At 43.2% G+C, this 20,386-nt stretch overlaps 1 protein-coding gene across 5 annotated transcripts in view; it reads right to left on the bottom strand.

Annotated features, from left to right (window-relative positions):
* Positions 1 to 1,599: 1,599 nt before the first annotated feature.
* The window catches only part of cdc42bpa (CDC42 binding protein kinase alpha), a 73,815-nt gene continuing 55,028 nt past the window's right edge, over positions 1,600 to 20,386 (bottom strand). For 2 of the 5 annotated variants that reach the window (XM_022770454.1, XM_022770458.1), the window contains 24 exons: positions 17,615 to 17,739; positions 16,457 to 16,562; positions 16,007 to 16,155; positions 15,776 to 15,867; positions 15,163 to 15,239; positions 13,669 to 13,707; positions 12,860 to 12,979; positions 11,715 to 11,798; positions 11,492 to 11,597; positions 11,069 to 11,205; positions 10,532 to 10,671; positions 9,944 to 10,025; positions 9,416 to 9,635; positions 8,979 to 9,041; positions 8,557 to 8,810; positions 8,273 to 8,397; positions 7,853 to 8,067; positions 7,615 to 7,712; positions 7,252 to 7,336; positions 6,734 to 6,857; positions 6,000 to 6,117; positions 5,282 to 5,399; positions 5,024 to 5,181; positions 1,600 to 1,734 (listed from right to left, as the gene is read on the bottom strand). In XM_022770454.1, coding sequence (XP_022626175.1) covers positions 1,603 to 1,734; positions 5,024 to 5,181; positions 5,282 to 5,399; positions 6,000 to 6,117; positions 6,734 to 6,857; positions 7,252 to 7,336; positions 7,615 to 7,712; positions 7,853 to 8,067; positions 8,273 to 8,397; positions 8,557 to 8,810; positions 8,979 to 9,041; positions 9,416 to 9,635; positions 9,944 to 10,025; positions 10,532 to 10,671; positions 11,069 to 11,205; positions 11,492 to 11,597; positions 11,715 to 11,798; positions 12,860 to 12,979; positions 13,669 to 13,707; positions 15,163 to 15,239; positions 15,776 to 15,867; positions 16,007 to 16,155; positions 16,457 to 16,562; positions 17,615 to 17,739 — 2,967 coding nt within the window. In that variant the 3' untranslated portion in view covers positions 1,600 to 1,602. Of the gene's footprint in view, positions 1,735 to 3,966; positions 4,042 to 5,023; positions 5,182 to 5,281; positions 5,400 to 5,999; positions 6,118 to 6,733; positions 6,858 to 7,251; positions 7,337 to 7,614; positions 7,713 to 7,852; positions 8,068 to 8,272; positions 8,398 to 8,556; positions 8,811 to 8,978; positions 9,042 to 9,415; positions 9,636 to 9,943; positions 10,026 to 10,531; positions 10,672 to 11,068; positions 11,206 to 11,491; positions 11,598 to 11,714; positions 11,799 to 12,859; positions 12,980 to 13,668; positions 13,708 to 15,162; positions 15,240 to 15,775; positions 15,868 to 16,006; positions 16,156 to 16,456; positions 16,563 to 17,614; positions 17,740 to 20,386 lie in introns of all 5 variants that reach the window. The other 3 variants (XM_022770453.1, XM_022770455.1, XM_022770456.1) reach the window with 3 other exon arrangements.

Below are 20,386 nucleotides of genomic sequence, written 5' to 3'. Positions count from 1 at the left end.
ATATATTAACTGTTGATTAAATGATCAGAGCCGCTTCACCTCTGGCAGCCAGAGGAGGAGCAGGACAAGGCATTTGCTGCGTAAAAACACCACCTCAGTGTGTAGATACATGTGTGATAGGAGGTTTGTGATAAATGCATGTGTTCACTCTACAGTACGGGCAGTAGTGTCAATCAGGTTTCTTCACTCAAATGCAAACCGAGTGGGGAGAAGAAAAAGGAAAAAAAAAACAACACACAACGCGTGTCATACATACAATAAAAAAAACAAACAAATCTAAATTCAAATGGTACAAAAAAAGAAAACTGGAAAGAAGTTTAAAATGGCTTTTTGTGTGTGAATACAACCTCAAATCACTCAAAAGAAAAACAAACAATAAAAATCAAAGAGGATTTTTTTTCTTTCCCGTGTAGATCTCTACAGTATTTTCCTTATCATATATTACTCTCTACTTTGAACCTATGTACATTATTGTGATGGGAGTCTGTGAGTTGGTCGGTTTGGTTGCACAGCGAAGTGGAACATCTACGCTACGATGGCGGACACGTCCATCCAGGGCTGCTGGATGATGTCACACTTGCGGTGGACCAATGCGGAAGAGAGTAGCACAGTAGGAGGAGCTGTGATGATGTCATACGAGCCGTTATTATTGACGCTGCTTGTAGCTTCTTTTTTTTTTCTTTTCTTTTTTTTTTTTTTTACTGATGGTCAAAATAAAAAATATTATAAAGTCACTGCACTTAGTATCATGAGCAAAATAAAAAAAGAAAAATCACTGATTTCCTTACTTTCTCTCTCTTTTTTTTTTTTACTTTTCTGATTTTTGCAGCACCCAAAGAGAAAGCGACTGAGGGAAGTGAGGAGGGGTTTAAACTCCACCCGTCTGCTTCAGGCCATAAAGAAGCAAACCTCCCTTTCCTTGTCTAAGATTGATAAATAAATTAAAATATTGTCCCCTAAAACCCAAAGGGTCCTATGTACAAGTACAAATCATTTTCTCTCAATAATAATCCTCTTCTTGTTTTTGTTGCATCATGAGTCTGGATCGATCTCATCGAGGGGGGGAGGGGGGTGGGGGTGGGGGGCAGAGCGGTGTCACCCTCGCTCAGCACAAAGAGCTAAGACGGGAGTTTTTCATTCCTATATCATTTGCCCTTTCTGAACAAACACATGCACACACGCTGGCGAGCGCGCACAGCCTCTCTCACACACACGCGCACGTTCACCCTCACACATCAGCACTACCACTAATTTAGATTTCCCTCAAAGAGACGACAGACTCGCTCTTAGTGTCGCTGCCCCACGTTGGAAGTACGGTGAGAGACAAACTGAGGTTGTAAAGTGGGACAAATGTTCATCAGGAGGGGGGGAGGGGGGGCGACAGGAGGTGCAGTTCTCTGGGCACAGAGGGGGAATATTCAGAAAGGAGGCGAGAGGCCTGCGGTGGAGGAGGAAGTAGAAGAAGAAGAAGAAGAAGAAGAGGAGGAAGGTTTGGAGTCCTGTGCTGTCGGTCGGTCGGTCGGTGGGGTTGGGCGGGCGAGAGGCTGGAGGGGTGGGGTGGGTGGTGGGGTGGGGTGAAGGGTGGGGTGGGGTGGGGGGGGCTCATGTGTCCCAGCCCATCCGGTCTGTGCTCTCCAGGGACAGGGACTTGGTCTTGTGTGGGGAGGCCGGGCTGGGAGGGCTGCTGAAGGTGGAGCTGTTGGAGGCCGTGGAGTGACGGGGGGAGTCCGAGTCCTGGAGGAGAGGAGAGGAGAGGAAGAGGAAGTGGAAAGGAGAGGAAGAGGAGAGGAAGAAAGGAGGTGGAGATGAAGGAGGTGAAGTTTGGGAAAGAAACAAAGGAAAGAAGCAAAAATACACAAGTTAGATGATTTTCACTTTATACGTTATGACTTTACAAACTGACTGTGATTGAGATTCATGAACCTGGAGACTGTGTTTCTGTCTCTGCGATAATAAAGATATAAAATACATCATTTTATTTAAAGCGACTCCTCCTGTTTGTGAAGAGGTGATGGCTGACAGCTGGATGCTTTGCTTGCATGCATACTCTTCTCAATGCTTATTAATCTGCTGTCTGGAGTGGAGGGCAGATGTAAAGTCAGAATGAATCACAGTGCTCGCACCCCCACCACCCCACCTCCTCGTCTTCCAGTACATTCCACATCATCAGCAGATGAACAGCTCAATTGACCAGAAATGATCAGCTACAGTAAAACAAACATGCAGCGAGAGCAGATGAGGGGAGGGGGGGCATGTGGGTTAAACCTTCGTACTGTATAACACAGAGAGTGTGACTTGTAAAGCCATGACATGAGCTGATCATAACTAACATCTATCTGCCATGTAAGCAAACACAGTAACAGAAACAAGCCTTTGTTTTCTGTGTGCTACAGTTTGTACGAGATTCTTTCTTCAGCGATGATGTCGTCAGATTTATAATAATTATCTCGTGCTGGATGGAAAGTTCACTGACTCTGGACTTGATAGCTTTGATGTGAACAATCATCTCCTGTTTGGATCCAATCTAAACTCGCACAAACACATTTGGCCAATAAAACACTTCAGAGAGGCGTCCTGCGTCATGTCTCCCATCTCCAGCTACAGTCAGACAAACAATCACAAAGTTACACTGGACACTTTCTCAATCTGTTGTGCGAAACCTACAGCACACACCACGCATGCACGCACACACGCGCACGCGCACGCGCACGCACACGCACACACACACACACACACACACACACACACACACACACACACACCCACACACACACACACACACACACACACACACACACACACAAAGCCTTTCACAAGTCAGTGCAGATGGGCAGCTGTGTAGAGTTGCTCGATACAGATACTAGAAATTCCTCCGATACTCCTAATCCAGCCAAGTACACAAGTAAATTATTAATACACTTTATAGTTTCAAACGGGTATAAAACAGCAATTTCCCCAGAATTTAATTCTTCTATGCTGCTCTAAAGCAGTATCTACACAGCTGGCGCTGTGCGGCCACTGGCATCTTCTGTTATAGAGCGGCAAAGAACTGATTTCCTGTAAATAGTGAAACGTTAGCCAACGCGTAGGATTTGTTTTCTATTCCTAGATTTATTTTTTTTTATGATTGACAGAGAAATCAGATCATAAAAGACGGATTCTGTGGCATTCATTCTGTTCATGTTTTACAAAGGGTCTGACAACTACAACAGCAATAATATCACATCCACACAGGGTTAGTTTTAGGGTTTTTCAATGCAGTAATATCGGATCAATACTCGGTACCGGCTGATGCTCTACTGTTCTTTAACACTTAGAGTTACTAACTGCCCAGCTACACTGTCCGTACATCTGTGTCATTTGAGCCAAAGCTGTGCATCAGGAGTCACTCACATGCAGCTGTTGGGATGTTTTCCAATCCAATTTATAATCAATCATTATCATTACAGAGAGATCGTGGTGGAACCCCGAGCACAGACTACAGTGAACCTATTATACGTCCCTCTGGCCTCGTTGAGCTCTGAACGGGACAGCTCATGGTAAGACACATGGGCAGGCCGCCAGGGAGACGTATGGAAGCAGACATGCTCTGTGATTGGGTGGTGACTGGCAGCGGTGGAGAAGACGTATGCAAAATGGCCGAGCAGCAGCAGCAGCAGCAGCATCGCACCATTTAATCAGCAACCAAAAGTAACACTGACACAGGCCACAGGTGAGGGACGGACTGCGGGTGCGGCTGATTAAAGATGCTGCTGATGTGACGGGGCTGAGATGGTGCAGCGGGGGGGCCGTGGGGCGGCGGAGTTTTGGTGACAACCTGTGTGTATGTGTGTTTGTGTTTTGAATGCACCACATGCTGTTTTTTTAAGAAATGATGAACTGTGTTCTGCATGTGGGTGCTCACTCAGTGACACGGTGCTCTCAGTTGTGTGTTTGGTGCAAGGTCGTTGCAGCTGTTGACATTACCTTCATCTTACTAAGCAGGGTCCTTAAAGCCCTTTTCAGATCGGGGGTCTTCTCCGATGGTGAGACTGCCTGCCACTGCAGAGGAGAGTTCAGACTCAGCGCCCAGCCCACAGACAACATGCTGGGGTGGGAGAGGGCAGGCGGGGAGGGCGGGGCACAGCTTGGGTGGAAGGTGGGGTGGGAGGGGGGAGACGAGGAATGGGGCAAAATGAGGCGCAATGGAGCTGACGGCGTCCAGGCTTGTGGGCCATGGGGATGGGGAGCCACAGGAAGGATGGCAGGGTGGATGGGGGGGAGGGGGGGTAAGAAGTTGCACTTAAACGCAAAAGCTAATGTTTCGATGCCAGTCATTTTATCTGTGTGTCGAAACTTTATGACCAACGCTGCTGGGGAGACTTTAAAAATCAGTGTTGCAGGGAAGTTAAGCTCTACAGACAGGAAGCCTGTATCAAGTGTTACAGGGACATGGCAAACATTAGTCAGTGTCACAGTGTTTCCTTCAGCACGACCTAAACCTAACGCAGGTATAATGGGGAGGGAACAACAGTCTCTATACTGGGAGAGGAGAGGACTCGGCGAGCTGGCTGTGTTTACTATGAAGCGCTGACATCACAGAGAGCTAACCAATCGGTCGTAGACGTGGGATGAGGTGAGGGGCCTGCACGCAGAGGCCGGGATGTTTGTGACAGATGGGACAGAGGGAGGAGTTTCTTCAATGGGGAACAGTGTTATCTGTTTTCAAGTATTTAAAAACGTCTTGTCTAACTTCTACGATCACATGACAAGGAAACAATCATGATCTTCATTTGGACTTGTTCATACAAAGCTAATGTTGGGTTGACATTGACAAGATATTCAGATTATAAAAGTGGTTAAAGAACAATGTGTCCAGTCAGACTGAGTTGGCAGAAACTGAAGTTTGCCATGAAGACAAGATTAGCTGTTTGAGCTAACTAACATCCCAGTCGTCTATAAAGATACAGTGTTTTACACTACTCTCATGTTTAGAGTCAACCGCACATGAAGCTGTATGTTCAGTTTTCATGTATTCACTGACCTCTCTGTCAAACTGTGAGAGGGGAGCGTCACCACAGTCCATTCCTCCACCAGAGGACAGGGAGCTCTCAGAGGGGGAGGTCATGGTCTGACGTTTAGATCCGTAGCTTCCTCCTGACAGCTCCCTGCGCAGAGCGCTGCCGTTCTGAGAGGACGAGCCTGCACAGAGAGAGAAGGATGGAGGACGTCGGTTACACATGAATCCTCAGACTCACCACAGTGTCTCTGGTTCTGAGAGGAAGTATGAACAGTCACTCACGTATGCCCAGTCCGCTGCTGGCGCTCATGGAGCGGCCTGGCTCGGCCCGGTTCTTGGTGATGGAGGGGATGCTGACGGAGCCGCTGAAGCCCGCACGGCTCTCCTGAACACGGACGTTCTGGTTTAAACACGCACAGAGCAAACACACACACACACACACACACACATACACACACACACACACAAGCACAGAGTGCAGTGCAGGGGACAGGAGTGAGGAGGACGCACAGTGATACTCACTACATGCTTCAAACAACCGAACACACATGTGGCCAACATGTGACTGACCAGTGAGGTTTAAGCAGGAAGACATGCAAGCATGCTGTCCATAAACGCACACTGGGTCAGGTGGGGAAGGTCTGTGAACTTTAGAGGACAATACGACCGGGACGAGGTTCATGATGTGATTTAACTTCAGCTCAGGACGGAAAACAGGGAATAACAGAAACTTCTATTTTCTGTTAAGATCCTACTGTCTGCATGCTACACATCAGTGGACAGGGAGGGAGACTGTTCCTGAGCAAGCAGCAGCTCAACACACAGGCACACTCAACAACTGCTCATGTGTGTTCATATGTGTGTGTGTGTGTGTGTGTGTTTATTTTGTGCTTCCTGACTGATCTTCATTCATTTTTTTCCAAGACGCTGTGAGTCTGTCTGTACATGCATATGCAGTATGTAAAAGTTAATATCTATGTGTGTGTGTCTGTGGATGTACCATGGGCAGGTCTTTAAGGATCTGGATCCCGTCTCCTGGTCCCATGTGGGCCACATGGTTGAAGTTGGTGGGATTGGAGATCAGCTTGTTCCTCATCTCTGGATCTCGCAGCATCTCTCTGGAACCAGACACACACACACACACACACACAAAAAAAAGAAAAAAAAAACATGAGCAGAGCCACAAAAAGATTTAGCATTACAAACAAACACACACACTAAGTGCTGCTTCAGACACACATCTGTCTCCCTCATTATGCTCTGGAACAAACTGAGTGCAGCAGCAGGAAGGTCAGCCACTACAACGTGGTTGTAGTTGCCCACTCGTTCAGAACTCTTGTCCGTTAAACAGAAATTGTACCATAAGGGAACTCAAATAATTCACTATTTGCTTTTTCAACTACATCTAACAACAATGATCTTGATTCAGCTGCAGATTATTCAGTGGGAAATTACAGAGCTGATTATTATTATTATTAGTTTCTATCTTCTGTCAGTCTTTCCTCATTTTACACAATGAGCCGGCATATTTTATTTCCTTTTTTTGAATTGTTAAAATACAGTGATGATGAAGAAACATAGTCCAGTCATAGTATGTTATGAACTTAACGCAATAAAAATACAGTTGGACGGAAAGAATAAAAGTCAGATAACAAGTTGAGAAAAGAAGGAACATTAATGTCACACAGTTCTGTAGACACTGATGTGTGCTGTCTAGTGTGACAAGTGAACTACCTCCTCTGCTGAAGTCGCTCTTCCTCAGGCACCCTGAAGGAGAAGCGTCTCTTGTTGTTCATGCTGCGCACCATCTGCTTCCTGCTGTTGTCTGACGTCTCCGGGACGACCAGCTCATCACCCTCTGGAAGATCGCAACAAAGCCTCAGGCGTGTTTACATGAATGACTACAAAGCGCTTCACATTTACTTTGGTGGCTGAGAGTGGCACATCGAACTTCCTACAGTTACTTAAGTCACTATTGTGCTATACAAGATATTGTCTGTAGAACAGAAGGAGGGTTACAGAGTGACACAAGAGTTCAAGAGAGACAACTGCCTCGTGCAGCCACACATCCTGCTGGAGCTAAAATCATATAGTCGATATGAACCCGATATAACAGATATAAATCTAAAATAAAACATAAACCTGTTACTTTACAGGCCAGTACATAAACCTCAGACTTTTTTGTGTCATCCTTGACAACTTTTGTAGTTTTTAGATGCGTGATTCTTTACATGATACACTTGAATTCTTACCGGCCATCTTGTTTCTAAAGTAGATAAGCCGGACTGTCTCCAGTCCCAGCAGGTTCAGAGAGCCGTCAACGTTCAGAGGTCGCACCTGAAGGGGAATCAGAGAAATCAATCATCAGTGACTTTTCAATAACTGAATTCTAACCAGTAATCATCTGTTTTATTCTAATGTTTCTAATATTAATCTGAAGTTGACTTCAAAATCTGGATTCCTTCATCTTTAAATCTTGCAGCGCAGCAATCAAAAGAATAAGAGAGGTTACTATGGTGACAGGGCAAAGAGAATTAATTCATTTGATCCACCAGGTGGAGCCAGAGATGCCGCAGACAGCTGAAGCTTCATCATGTCACATTCACAGCACTGACCTTCTTCAGAGGGATGGTCTGAATCCACTCCATGGTGTTGACGTCAAACACATCAACAGCGTTCTCACTGTACACTGACAGGTAGGGGGCGTTGTAGCCTGCAGAAGAGGAGACATCATTCCTAACCAGTTTCCACTTTATCTTTCAGACTTTCTGATTATTTTCATCATGATGTCAGGATTTATATTGTGTGTAACACTCCATCATCACATAAATGAACATGAATTCTTTCACTCACAGGCTGCCTGTGGTGTAGCTGGCCACATCAGCTCCTGCTGACGCGACCTGCGGCCCTGAGAGTCCACGTACACCCCGATGGAGCTGAAGCACAGCAGCAGCTCTTTGCTGGAGATCTCCACAGCGCAGAGGGCGTCCAGGTTATGCTGGGGGATGAAGGCCAGGGTGTGGTCCTCTTGATGGAGCAGGCTGACCGGAGACATGTCGCCATGGACACTGTGGAGTGGACAGTGGTAACACAAAGTAGGATCGATTAAATTAAAATTTTCATTTAAAAGAAATTTAAATACTTTTACACAGATAGAATGACTCAATTATGCAGAAACAAATAACAACATTAATTTAATAGCAAAATTGACATTAAAAACATTAGAGGAAAGTCTGCACTGTATTTAGATCAGCTGATAAACAGGTAGAGCACCTGTAGCGGGTGAAGCCAGACTGATAGCCCACATAGAGACGCTCACTGAGCAGACCCATCCACTGAACGGGGCCGGGGGCCTGCACCTCTCGCAACCGGCGGTGGCGTGCTTTACTCTTATTCACCTGGAGGACAAATTGAAAATAGTTTTTTTTAATGATCTTATAATATGTAATATAAGAACAAATGTTATGTCATATAACAAAGAGGCAATAAGTATAGAGGGTAAAGGAATTCAGGACAGGCTTAAAATAACAAAGGTAAGTTAATGTGTGTTTCCTGACCTCATAGCAGATGATTTGTCTCTTCATGGCCACACACAGGCAGGTGAGCGAGCCGTTGCGGACGGGGCCGGAGACGATGGTCTGGCAGCCTTTCGTCTCAGCCAGCTTGTAGGAGTCGGTCTCGCGGCCGTCCAGCGCCTGCGTCGGGAAGAGACGGACGTGGCGGTTCCTGCCGGAGATGACGGCCAGCAGCTGCTCCTGGGGGATCAGGTCAACGTGGTGCACCTTCTTGTTGTCTCCCACCCGGATTATTTCTGAGGATAGTGTGAAGGAGTAAGTTAAGTGGTGAAGATCACGGAGGAACAGAAACAAATGGTTTTGGTTGCATAAAATCAGGTCATCACTCTATCCATGTAAACACATTAAAAACAGCATTAGAGGGAAATAAACAAATGAGCAAGAACATAGCTTATAACTCTTACCATCTTTGGTGACATGGATGACAAACAGGCCTTCCTCATTGCCAAGGGCCACACGCTCGTGATCTGGGGGAAAGGAGAAGAGGGGAGGTTGCTATTTCAGTGCCAGTAATGGGACAGAAAAGGGCAGAAAATGTTCCAATCCGCTAGTTTCTATTTTCATAACATGTTGGACTCTGGACTGTCGAGCATAGAGGGCTATACTCATTTCTGATTGGTTGTCTGTGAAAATAACTTTATCTGGAACAGCTATGCTTTACTGAAAATACACAAACAAGGAAGTGTCTTATTTGAGAACTGCATTCAGATGACAAAGACGTGATAGAAAGAGAGTACGTACATCTGGGATCTTGATTGATAGTGACATATTTCAGTTGCTTCTAATACCGCTAGTGTGTTTTTTGTGTCTCTGAACTGGAGTGTGAGTGCTGAACGCCCACCTATGATAGCAGCAGACTGTGTTGTCTTGATGAGCGGCAGGGTGCTGTCATAAGCCTCCTTGGGGATGTAGACAAAGCGCTCCTTGAGCTTGTTCTTCTTGAGGATGCGGTGGAGCTCGTTGAGGAGGCCCACCCATTTGTTCCTCTCCTGGTCGCTGTCGGCCAAGATCAGGATGGAGGGCTTGTGGCTGCTGGAGGGGGAGAGCTGGGAGGCTGTCACCTGGAGAGGGACGAGTGACAGGTGGAAGGTAATATTAGATGTTTGATAATGTTTTTGTTGCTTTTAGTTATTAATGCCTGCAATCCCAGATGACTGGCACATATATATATAAATCAGAATCTATCATGATTATTGTTTGTTTTTTTCCCCAGGGACATAAAAGGAAAACACAAACGTTTGTTGGCCATCTCTCTTGGCAGTTGGTCACACTTAAAGGGAATCATCAGTTTGAGTGAAATGTCTCACCACAGCTTTGTTGAAACATATACAGTACGCAACCATTAAAAAAAACATTAACTTGAACTTACTCTGAATATACAGGGGATGTCCTTGCGGCTGGCGTGGATGACATCAGAGGCCAGGACAGAACTGACTGAAAACTCTTCATCCCTGGATCACAGTGTGAGATGTAAGGTTAGACACACAGGACAACATTACTTATAATAGTATTTATAGTATGTTAGTGTCCTCTACTTCTTGTTTTCAAACAACAAACCAGCCTGGAGTGAAAGCTCAGCTGCATCTGGATGGAATCGAAACAACTATACTCTAACTGTACTTATTAGGCTGACACTAACAATTATCTTATATTGATTAATTAGATTGTTTTCTCAATGAATTGATTAATCCTTTGGTGTACAAAATGCCAGAAAGTGCTCCATCACAGTTTCCCAGTGTCTTTGAATGTCTTGTTTTGTCCGATTAACAGTCCAAAACCCAAAGATTTTCAGTTAATAGATCAAAGAAAACCAGCAAATATTCCCATGTGAAAAGCTGGAACCAGAACATTTTTGCTTAAAGATTTTTTACTGATTAATTAAATTTATGTCAGTTGACTAATTGCTTCAGCTGCAGTATTCATGGGACTCATGAGGAGCTGGTAGTGCTTCTTTTACCTCATATCTATGACTTGGCTGACGACTACACTTGGCTGTGTTGCTTTTCCTTCTCCCAGTTCGTAGAGGAACAGTTTGAAGTCACACACCACAGCCATCGCCCTCTGCCAGCCCTTCTTCACCCCTGTCGGTTTGGGCACCTTGAACAGACACAGAGACACAGAGAGTTTACACATGGATCATCACCAAATACTTGTAGTTAAAATACTTTAAAGGTGCCAATTCAGAGCTGTATAAACCTAAATGAAACAGGATTTAATTTCCATCTGAACTCAAGTGTTAGAAGCTGTAGTTCTGTAGGAAACCTCAAATTTAAGTATCCATTCAAAATATTATATTTCATGTTTACCTTTGTGTGAATGAAGGATGACAGCACGGAGAGTGACAGTCAAGGTTTTATTTGGTTTCAGATGAAGCAAAGGGTTTTTATATATCAGCATTCTACATGTAACTAATCACTGTTTGTGCTGTTGATGGTGATAACCAAGTCACTGTCCAGGGCCAAAGACAACCAAGGTCTTTGTGAGTCTCACTCACCCTGACGTGCCCTTCATACGCAGTACCGATGCCCCTCTGAGGGTCGATACCCAGCGGGCCCTTGGTCTGGTCCTGGGGCACGGGACACACAGCCGGAGCTTTGTCCGCACATGTTACGTGGCAGGAGAAGTTACACACTGGACGAAGAGACAGAGGGAGAAAAAATGAGAGGTTTGACCGGTCAAGTGTCAGATTTTAAAATCAATGATAAGACAAACTGGCTTTGTCGTATTAATCTTTAAGTTCCATGGATATTTGTTAAACTGAGAATCTATGACCTGGAAACATTTGAGTCAAACATTATGCAGGACAGGTTTTGTTATACATTTACACATGAGTTGGAGGAACACAGTTTATAAGTTTCAATCTCATCTACTGTATTTTCTGTCACTGTCCTCCTTCATCCTCTGTTTGTGTCCTTACCTTCACAGGTACAACCTTGACGTATGAGCCCCACCATGAGGGAAGTGCACTGGTTACACTTAGTGGGCGTGTTGAATGTCTTAACCACAAACTGATGTGCTTTGGGCTGTGGAGTGCAAGAATGAGAAAAAGAGACATAATCAGTGGTTCTGACTTAACATGAGGTCTAACTGTGGCAGAGTCGAACAACAATGAAGCGTGACTCTACAGAAATATGTCCAACCTTAGGTGAGGAGCGTCCAATGCTGCCGTACCCTCCTGAACGCATGGTGGGGGTCTGGACTGTGCGAGGAGGATGGTCTATCAACTGCAGGACGGAACAAACAGAAACATGAAGCAGTGAGGTTTATCATTGTAGCTTGGCTGAGTTTTTCACTAATAAATCAGAGACAGACCACTTGGTTAACAGACACTCAGGCCAACGCTTCCCAAGAAAAACAAGCTAAGACAAAAAATTCTGTGAGATAAGAGATAAGATTTCATGAGCACAGTATTTCTATCTGGGTGAACAGGGGTTGGCTGTTTAAGGTTCTCTACATTTTCCCACAGAGTCATTCACTAATACAGCATCACCGGTACAGCCTCAGATGAGGATTTGCACAAAAGCACTTCTTTTTCAGTGTCTTTGTATAACCTCACTGATATCATTTGTTCACAGATTTTATTCAGTCTCTTTTTTTAATAGAAATCTTTTCTACACAATCACAAACTTGATTTTCTTCAGCAGCACATCCCCACATCATTAAAAGTTGCAAACAGGACACTGGTATTTATTTACAGCGCCATAATCGACAGCAGTCTGATAAAAGGCCAAGGTCAGTTTAGACTGGAGTCCACTATTGGCCTCAGTGGTCTGCTTCTTCTTCTTCTTGTACTGCTGCTCCTTGCATTTTTTCTTAACTGAGTTACTTGCAATTCACCAGGCCTGACCTATTTAACAGTGTCAGTATTGTGAGTTGCTTTGAGTAAAAGTTGCAGCTGACCCGTCATTGAAAATTGTCAATTGAATTGCTATGGGGAATATTTAGACACATTGTTTTTCCTCCTCAGCATGCCAGACATACAGATGTCATGTTAAGAGAGAGGCTGCTGATGCTAAGTTAGTCTGGAAATCTTCAGCATTCTCCTATGTTGATGTTTTGAATTAAAATAAACTCGATCACGCTCTCTGACTGGGGACAGCACGGGAAACTACACCCAAACACTACCCAGATTCTACCAGCATCTCATTCTGGCTGCAGTGGTTATCCACTAAACGAGGTAAAGTCTTTCAAAAGTCCTGTTGTGTTCAGACGATCAGGCCAGTAGAGCAGCAGCCTCTTTACAAATACACCTGAGTTTCTTGTCCAGACTTAGTGGTTTTCTGACCTCTATAGGCTCCATATCACTAGCCATGGAGGGTGAACGTGAGCGGGACTTGAGGTGGGCCTTAGGGTCATCTTCCCGGGATGGAGTGTTGGAGGGGGTGAAGTTATCCATAGAGTCCACCTGAGGATGGAGAGTCAGGGTGGATAGTGAGAGGACACAAGGATATGTGAGAAAAAAGGACAAAAAGAGGGAGATAGAAGAAGAGGAGGAGGATGGCAGGAGGAAAGGCAGATGAGAGGAACAAGGTGGTGATGGGGAAAATGGACAGAGAAAGAGAGAAAGAAGAAGAAGAGTTATTTAAACACAACAAACCAGAGAACAATATGCAGCATCCATGCTGAGAGAGAAAAACAAGCTCCATAATGAAAATAAAAATTTGAAATATTGTGGTCAAAGCTACAGACTGACCACAACTCTATTGCACCTCGTGTATTATAACACATCGCCACACATCACAGCCCAATGACCATGCTAATTCAAGACACCGTGAGACACGATACACCATGCATGGCCATTCATAAAGCTACATTGAAAAATAACAAGAAAAAAAAAACACAGACACCAGTGCAGACACCTAACAACACCCCATGTGTTTAAAATATGACAAATCCAACACAACAATGACTTTAACAACACAAATATACATTAAAAAAAAGCTGTTTCTAAACCCCTGCCATGCAACCACACAGCCACAGTAAACATACACAGGGAATGCACACACAAATTAAAAACACTGTGAAAAGGACAAGACGGCACATTTAGAAAAAGGCTCAATGAGAGCGATCACAGAGCGCAGTGATGGTGCTTACACGTCTGCCTTTGCTAGCTGGGCCAACCGACGGCGAGCGCTTCAGTGGCAGGAGAAGAGGCAGAGAGTGGCAGAGACACAGAAGATGAGTGAATGTCAGAAAGGTTGTCTAATAGAGCTGAAAACACATTTAAAAAGACTGAGAGAGAAACATTAAAACTGTCATATAGGCCTGTATTACATGACACCAGTGGTTCCCAACCTTTTCTGTCTGATGAAGCTTTACCTCCACAGCCCACCAGACGAGTTCATGTACTTCTGCATGAGGGCCAATCAAATATGTTCTTATACACAGATCCTAAACTCCCCATTCAAAGAACCATTTCTTCCATTTTCCTTTTAGCTAACTATCTCAAAACTTTGTATTAATTACTATTACCAGACGATTTCAACTTCTCTGCTTGCTAACTAGTTTTCACACATGCGGTGTTAATGTGCTTCACCTCACTCAGATTGATGGGCAGGTTCTTGGTTACAGCAAATTTACTGAAGATCACAACACTCTGCGATCGTATTTGGTTGTTTATTCTTGTGCTTAACACAAATAGTTGTTAAGCACCCCAGTTGGGAATCACTGCATTAGACTACTGTATGTCAGCCAGGGTTTAATTGAGGACAGAGGCTGAAGAGGGTGGATGGATGCTGATGGAAAAAATACATTGGGATGGGGATGACAGCATGGGGAGGGAGCAGTATGGGTAAGTCTGTACGGAGCACAGTGACAATTCAAGTTTCTTTCTGGCTGAAAACATGATAAACAGTAGATGTAGTTTGCAGTTCTGTTCTGTCCTGGCGTTAGGAAGCTAAAGTAGAGCCATTCAACTAGTTAACAAGAGCGAGCGCGCACCTGAACACTGGGACAGCACAATGGAAAAAATGTCCACCTTAACAAGTGTTGGTATTTATTATCTCAAATTATTAAAACACCTTATTTTTCTTAAAGACAATATCACCATATCATTGATTTTGTTTTAAGAAAAATAAGATTTTCAACTTGTTAAAATGACATTTCTTGCAGTGGACCCACTCGTCCTTATAGTTACACTGATACACAGGCACACACTCACAGACGCAGGTACTCATACATCTACAGTATGTACAGTCTTTCTCATCTAGTATATCTGCCCACAGCTCTACAGCATACAGCTACTGTTACAGGTATATACACACACATTGACCTCCACCTAACCAAGATAAAACTTACGTCTTCCCAAAACTCAATTAAAGAGGATGAGGATGAGGAATAAGAGTCCTGATGTAGCAGAGAGTGAAGCAAGGAAACAACCAAAAAGATACAAACATAAAGATCTGCGAAAATTCATGTGAACAGAAACGATAAAAGCATGAAGAAAAACACAGATAACATAATATGTGGACTGCAGCTTAATGAGATTTATGATTTCCAAGCTGATCATGATCACTGATTAATTCCATAGAGATATATCAACTATATAACTAACTCAGCCTCTGTACGGACTCTTTCTTGAATACTTACATCAAACTGGTCAAGTGCTGAGGTGGGGGCGTTGAGAAAAGCCAAGAAGGAATTCTGGGAATCTTGGTGCTTGACACCTAAGGACACAGAACAAGTAACACAACCACAGTTAAATACATCAAATTAAAACATCAAAGGGTGACTTAAACAAAATGAGTCACAGGACTGTTGCTAAGAAGTGGGGGGTGTTCCATATGACCTAACAATACATTTTCATGTTCGTAGCACATGGTTTCATTTCTCAAATATGGCTGCTGATGCAAAATCTTCTCATTTAGGTCCCTGATTGTGGTACAACCCTCTTTTACAGCGATAGTCTCTCACAGTGTAAAGTCAACCCATCAGCACCCAATATAACAGCTGCATCATCCCATATACGTATTCTTGAAAGACTGCAAACTTGTACTCTATCTAAGTGAAGTGTGAGTGAAATCAATTGACAGTAATGGCAAAAGCGTCTTTGAATGCATCAATTTGCCATTAGTACTTTATGGCCTACAACAGAGAATGAAAATATGTATGTTAACACTTGTTTTTGTTTCAAAAAAAATATTGCAATGCCATTCTTTGTGCATTTTGGTGACTGACAAGAAAGATCATTTGACATATTTACCCCTTCGTAGCCGAAGCTCCTCTGTCTCCTTTTTCAGCCGGTCGATCTCAGCCAGAAGCTCCTGGTTTTTACTCTCCACCTCCTGCAGTTTGCTGGTGGATCAGAGACAATAATGCATCAAATATTATTATTAAGTGTAAAGTTACAAAAAAAACCTTAAAACATATTCATAAGATGTAACGGGGGAAAAAAAAGGAGAAAAATTAAGCCACTGTATGAAAGTATCCATACCATTCTGTGGAGATGTTGTTGGCCTTGACTTTGTTCAGTTCATCCTGGATGCCCTGCTTGGCCCTGATCTCAGCATCCAAGGCCGATTGCAGCTCCAAACGGGCCGACATGTCCAGCTTGGCAAAACGGCGCATCTTCCACGGCATGTCCTGAAAGAGAGAAGATGAAAAGTTAGGAAATGAAAAATAGTAAAAGAGTGTAAAGCTGATCCATCACTACTATCACTATAGTTTAGACTTGTTTGTCTACATAATATAAATCCAAAATGTACAAGACTTACAAATAAAGCTTCATCTTAATGAACATGAATTCAATTATCCTCTAAAAATCAAATTCTTTTTTATTTATTTTCAATTGCAAATCACAGAACACCTGCACAACAACATTAACACGGATTTTTATTTGACTCAGCAGCATCTCAAACAGTTGAAAACAGTGTTTGAATCTCACCGTGGCTCTGGCTCCTAGGCTGGTGTTTCTCAGTCCCTCCAGCTCTTCTGTCATCTTAGTGGCCAGAGCCTGCAGATAGCCCCGAGCATCCTTCTCATCACTCACCCTGCAGCAAACACAAATAACATGGTTGCGTTACTATGCATGTGAGGATACTGCAAATACCAAATTTTACCCATAGCTAAAAATATTAAAGAACCAAATAACTGTTTTGACAGTATATTAAATTACTTTCAGCAAAACACACACTTATAAGCACATAAACAGTTACAGCACAAGTTTTTTTTTTTTTACTTGAGAGCCTTTTTACAAACATCTTTCATGAGGACAAATGAAAAACAAACACACATTATGTAAACACTGCCTTTAAGAAAACCTGGTATTATTGTATGCTCTTTGGGTGTTGTGACCCCAAAACACACTTATCATCACTTTCACGTCATTAAGTGCCCCCAGCGCGCACACACACAAACACACAACAGACACGGACACATGCTCAGTCGTCAGGTAGCTCTGAGCAGCTCACTAATCCCCAACACTTGAGCTGAATAAACACTGTCAGTGCTAAAAGTATAAACTCAAGCTAACGCTAACTCAAACATACGCTGACTTTCACCAGAACACACACTCTACACTTAAGAACAGTTTTGATATTTAAAGTTCAGATGAAAAACAGACATGATAAAAAGATTACAAACAATATTTTACCCACTAATACATCCCATTTCCTGGTTTATCCGTAGTAGTAGCACAACATGCCCACCAGGGGGCAACATGGCTCACTGAAGTACATTCCAGACTATGTTGTATGTACATGTTAGCTGAGTGTCTGTGTGTGGTATGTTTGCTATGTGAAGACTGCAGGCTAGTCCAACAGAGGGAGGCCAAGCAGCTGGCGAGGTGTCAGTTGCAATGGGAAGTGATCTGAGAGGAAGGAAGGGTCAAGCTGCTCCGAGATCTTCAGAGGTATGTGAGAAATGCTGCAGTTATACTGTGTCGATGAACCCGATACACTACCAGACAACATGGGAGTGTGCATGTGTCTGTGTGCAGCTTTCACTTTTTGCCATAGCATCATTAAGACATTACAATATACTTACAACATTTGATAAAGTTACAGAGTGCGTGTGTGTGTGTGTGTGTGTATCAGTGTCTCACCATTGGATGATTTCTGTGATTTGCGCCTCCCAGTGAGCTACACTCTCCTTTTTGTCAGCCAGCTCCCTCATCTCATCTTCCAGCTGCCGGTTGGAGCTGCTCACCTTCTCAAACATGCTTGTCAGCTGAGGAAATAAGCACATACACACACATATAAATTAAAAAAACTATACCACTGTATAATGAGTCTAACAGGTTAAGTTGGTTGTGTGACTACAAGTAAAGGTGCTCAGCCTTGAACATGATGACTGGTTTAATATATACATGTGTAAAGTTAATCAGCCCATTGTTGAATGTTATGACAGAGTTTATGATTGAACTCCCAGATCCTCAACCACAGTGCTGCGAAGGAGGTGTATGGAGAGAGACAGAGAGACAGAGAGACACACACACACACACACACACACACACACACACACACACACAGAGAGACAGGGAGCATGATTAATCTCAAAACGTTTTCCTGAATCCTTTGCTATGAGAGGTGTGTGAATATGTAACCATGGTGACATCATTACATGTCTCAAACTGCCTTATTATGTGCTTGAATACCTCACATTGTGGGCACAATTTTGGAGTTTTTAAACTGTCAATACTGTGATGTAATGTGCAAGCTTAGACAGCAATTTAACATTGTTTTGTAATTGCTTTCCAGTCCGGGAGCTGGTTTGTATGGAGTAACTGGATCTGTGAGGACAGTCAAGGTCAAAAACAATGCCATTGTTGTGTTAAAGGCTCTGAGCCATTGAAATAAACACAAACATGGGGTGAACTAAATGTTGGCTTTTCCAGTATGTACTGTGACTCTCTGAATAAGATCCCACCAAAATGACACATGTTGCATTCTGTAATAGATTGCCAGTGATGTAATCCCTCCATATATGACTAAATGTAAGTGTAACAGCAGTCTGGTGTCACCTAGGAAACCACATAGACACCACAACTCACCAAAAACACATTGTACTTACTGTATGGTTCAAAATATACTAAATCATTTAAAGTGCACTTGATTACCAGCTGTGACAGCAGGGCTGGTATTGTTTTCATCTTGTGAGTGTGTGTGTGTGTGTGTGTGTGTGTGTGTGTGTGTGTGTGTGTGTGTGTGTGTGTGTGTGTGTGTGTGTGTGTGTGAGAGAGAGAGAGAGAGAGAGAGTGTGTCATCATGACAAAATGTGGTCACATGTGTACACCTATTATGTGTTTTAAGGGCTTTGTCTGTGGACAGATTTTGTCAAAGCACTAGTGTCATCACAAGAATCAGTCGAAAAACTGTACAGGTGTGTAGCCGAGATGAAAATTAAGGCTCGAGAGTTTGAAGATGGGTGTGGTCTGACTCATGAGTGCTAAGTAGTCATGTAATAATGTAGTAATGACTGATTACTCATGGGTCGGAACAGGTGTTGCAACTGGTGTCATCACATCACAAGTTGGTCTGTAGTCTATCTCTGCTGACATTTTATCAACAATGGAAACATCTTGTATAACAAACCAGGTGCCTCTTGCCTTTTACTGTTACTTTAAGACAATTTTGACCTATAGGGAAACGTGGGATGCAATAGTCTGCGGATCATGTTTCAGGAGTGACGTAGCAGTTATAATGCTTGCACCTGGAACCCCACAGATGTTTTCCCAGGTGTGGAACTGACATATAAATTATGGATGTGGCTATTAAGCTAGCTGTAGCTGTTGCTTTCAGCGAGCAGGCTCTGTCAGCTACTTGAAGACAGTAAAGAAAAGAAAATAACGAGCCTCATGCAGAAACTACTCATACAAACAAATTTATTCGTAAGTGGCACGTAAGAATGATTTAAGAAAACTTGCTGCATTCACCAACTTTCTTAGTAGTTATCATTTTCTCTTAGACAAGGACCAAAGTCACAAGTGGTCCAGACCTGTCACATGAAATGTACAGAGTCTGCTTATCCACAGGGAGGAAACACTTGTTTGACTCAAAATTATAATGCATCATAAATTTTAAGTTCAAATGCGTAACTAGAAACAAATCAAATGTTAAATTAATATTTTTTTCACTGTATCAGCAAGGTGCACATCATGGCCTGAATTCACGGAGAGGTTTAAAAACAGGACGTATTTTGCCATGACAGTGTCCAGTTTGCTTCAACAGCTGCCTGAGGGCCTTCACGCAGTTCACTGTCCAGATGTACAACCTCAATTTTAACATCTCCTCGACTACCTCCCACTTTAGTTGTGGACTACTTTACTTTAAGATGTTGTTTGTCATCTAGCTTCATGTCAAATTGTTCTCTCTATATATCCTTCACAGCTTTACGATGACAGAATAGACAACTGAACTAATAAGTGTTTTATGTGTCACGTCTAGCACTGACTAACGGTGCTTCCCTTCTTCTTTTTAATCGTTGACATTTTTGTGAATGCACATCAATGGACCTGAACATGTAGCCTTATATGGCAATTTGAGGATGTTGATTGTGCTAGTGATCACGCACACATACTTACTCATGAAAAGATGACAAACAAATCATTTATGACAAGTTTGTGCAGTAAAGAGAGTCTAGTGAATCCTGCTCCAAAGACTCGTAGAAGCAAGCCTCAAAGAAAAAAGGGATTCGAAGAGATTTGGACCAATACCAGAAGGTCTTGTTCATTTCAATACATGCAGTTAGTTGGTAAAATAGTTTAAGTCGCCACCGGAGACGTCTCTAGTGTCTGGCTGAACTACTGTTCACAGAGCTTGTCTTTCTGAATTCTCACTCCACATTCATCACCAATTTGATCCTGTCAACAGTAGAA

This window comes from Seriola dumerili, unplaced genomic scaffold, assembly GCF_002260705.1.
Source record: "Seriola dumerili isolate Sdu_G_001 unplaced genomic scaffold, Sdu_1.0 BDQW01000025.1, whole genome shotgun sequence".
Taxonomy (NCBI): domain Eukaryota; kingdom Metazoa; phylum Chordata; class Actinopteri; order Carangiformes; family Carangidae; genus Seriola; species Seriola dumerili.
This window is presented reverse-complemented; position numbering and strand designations above follow the sequence as displayed.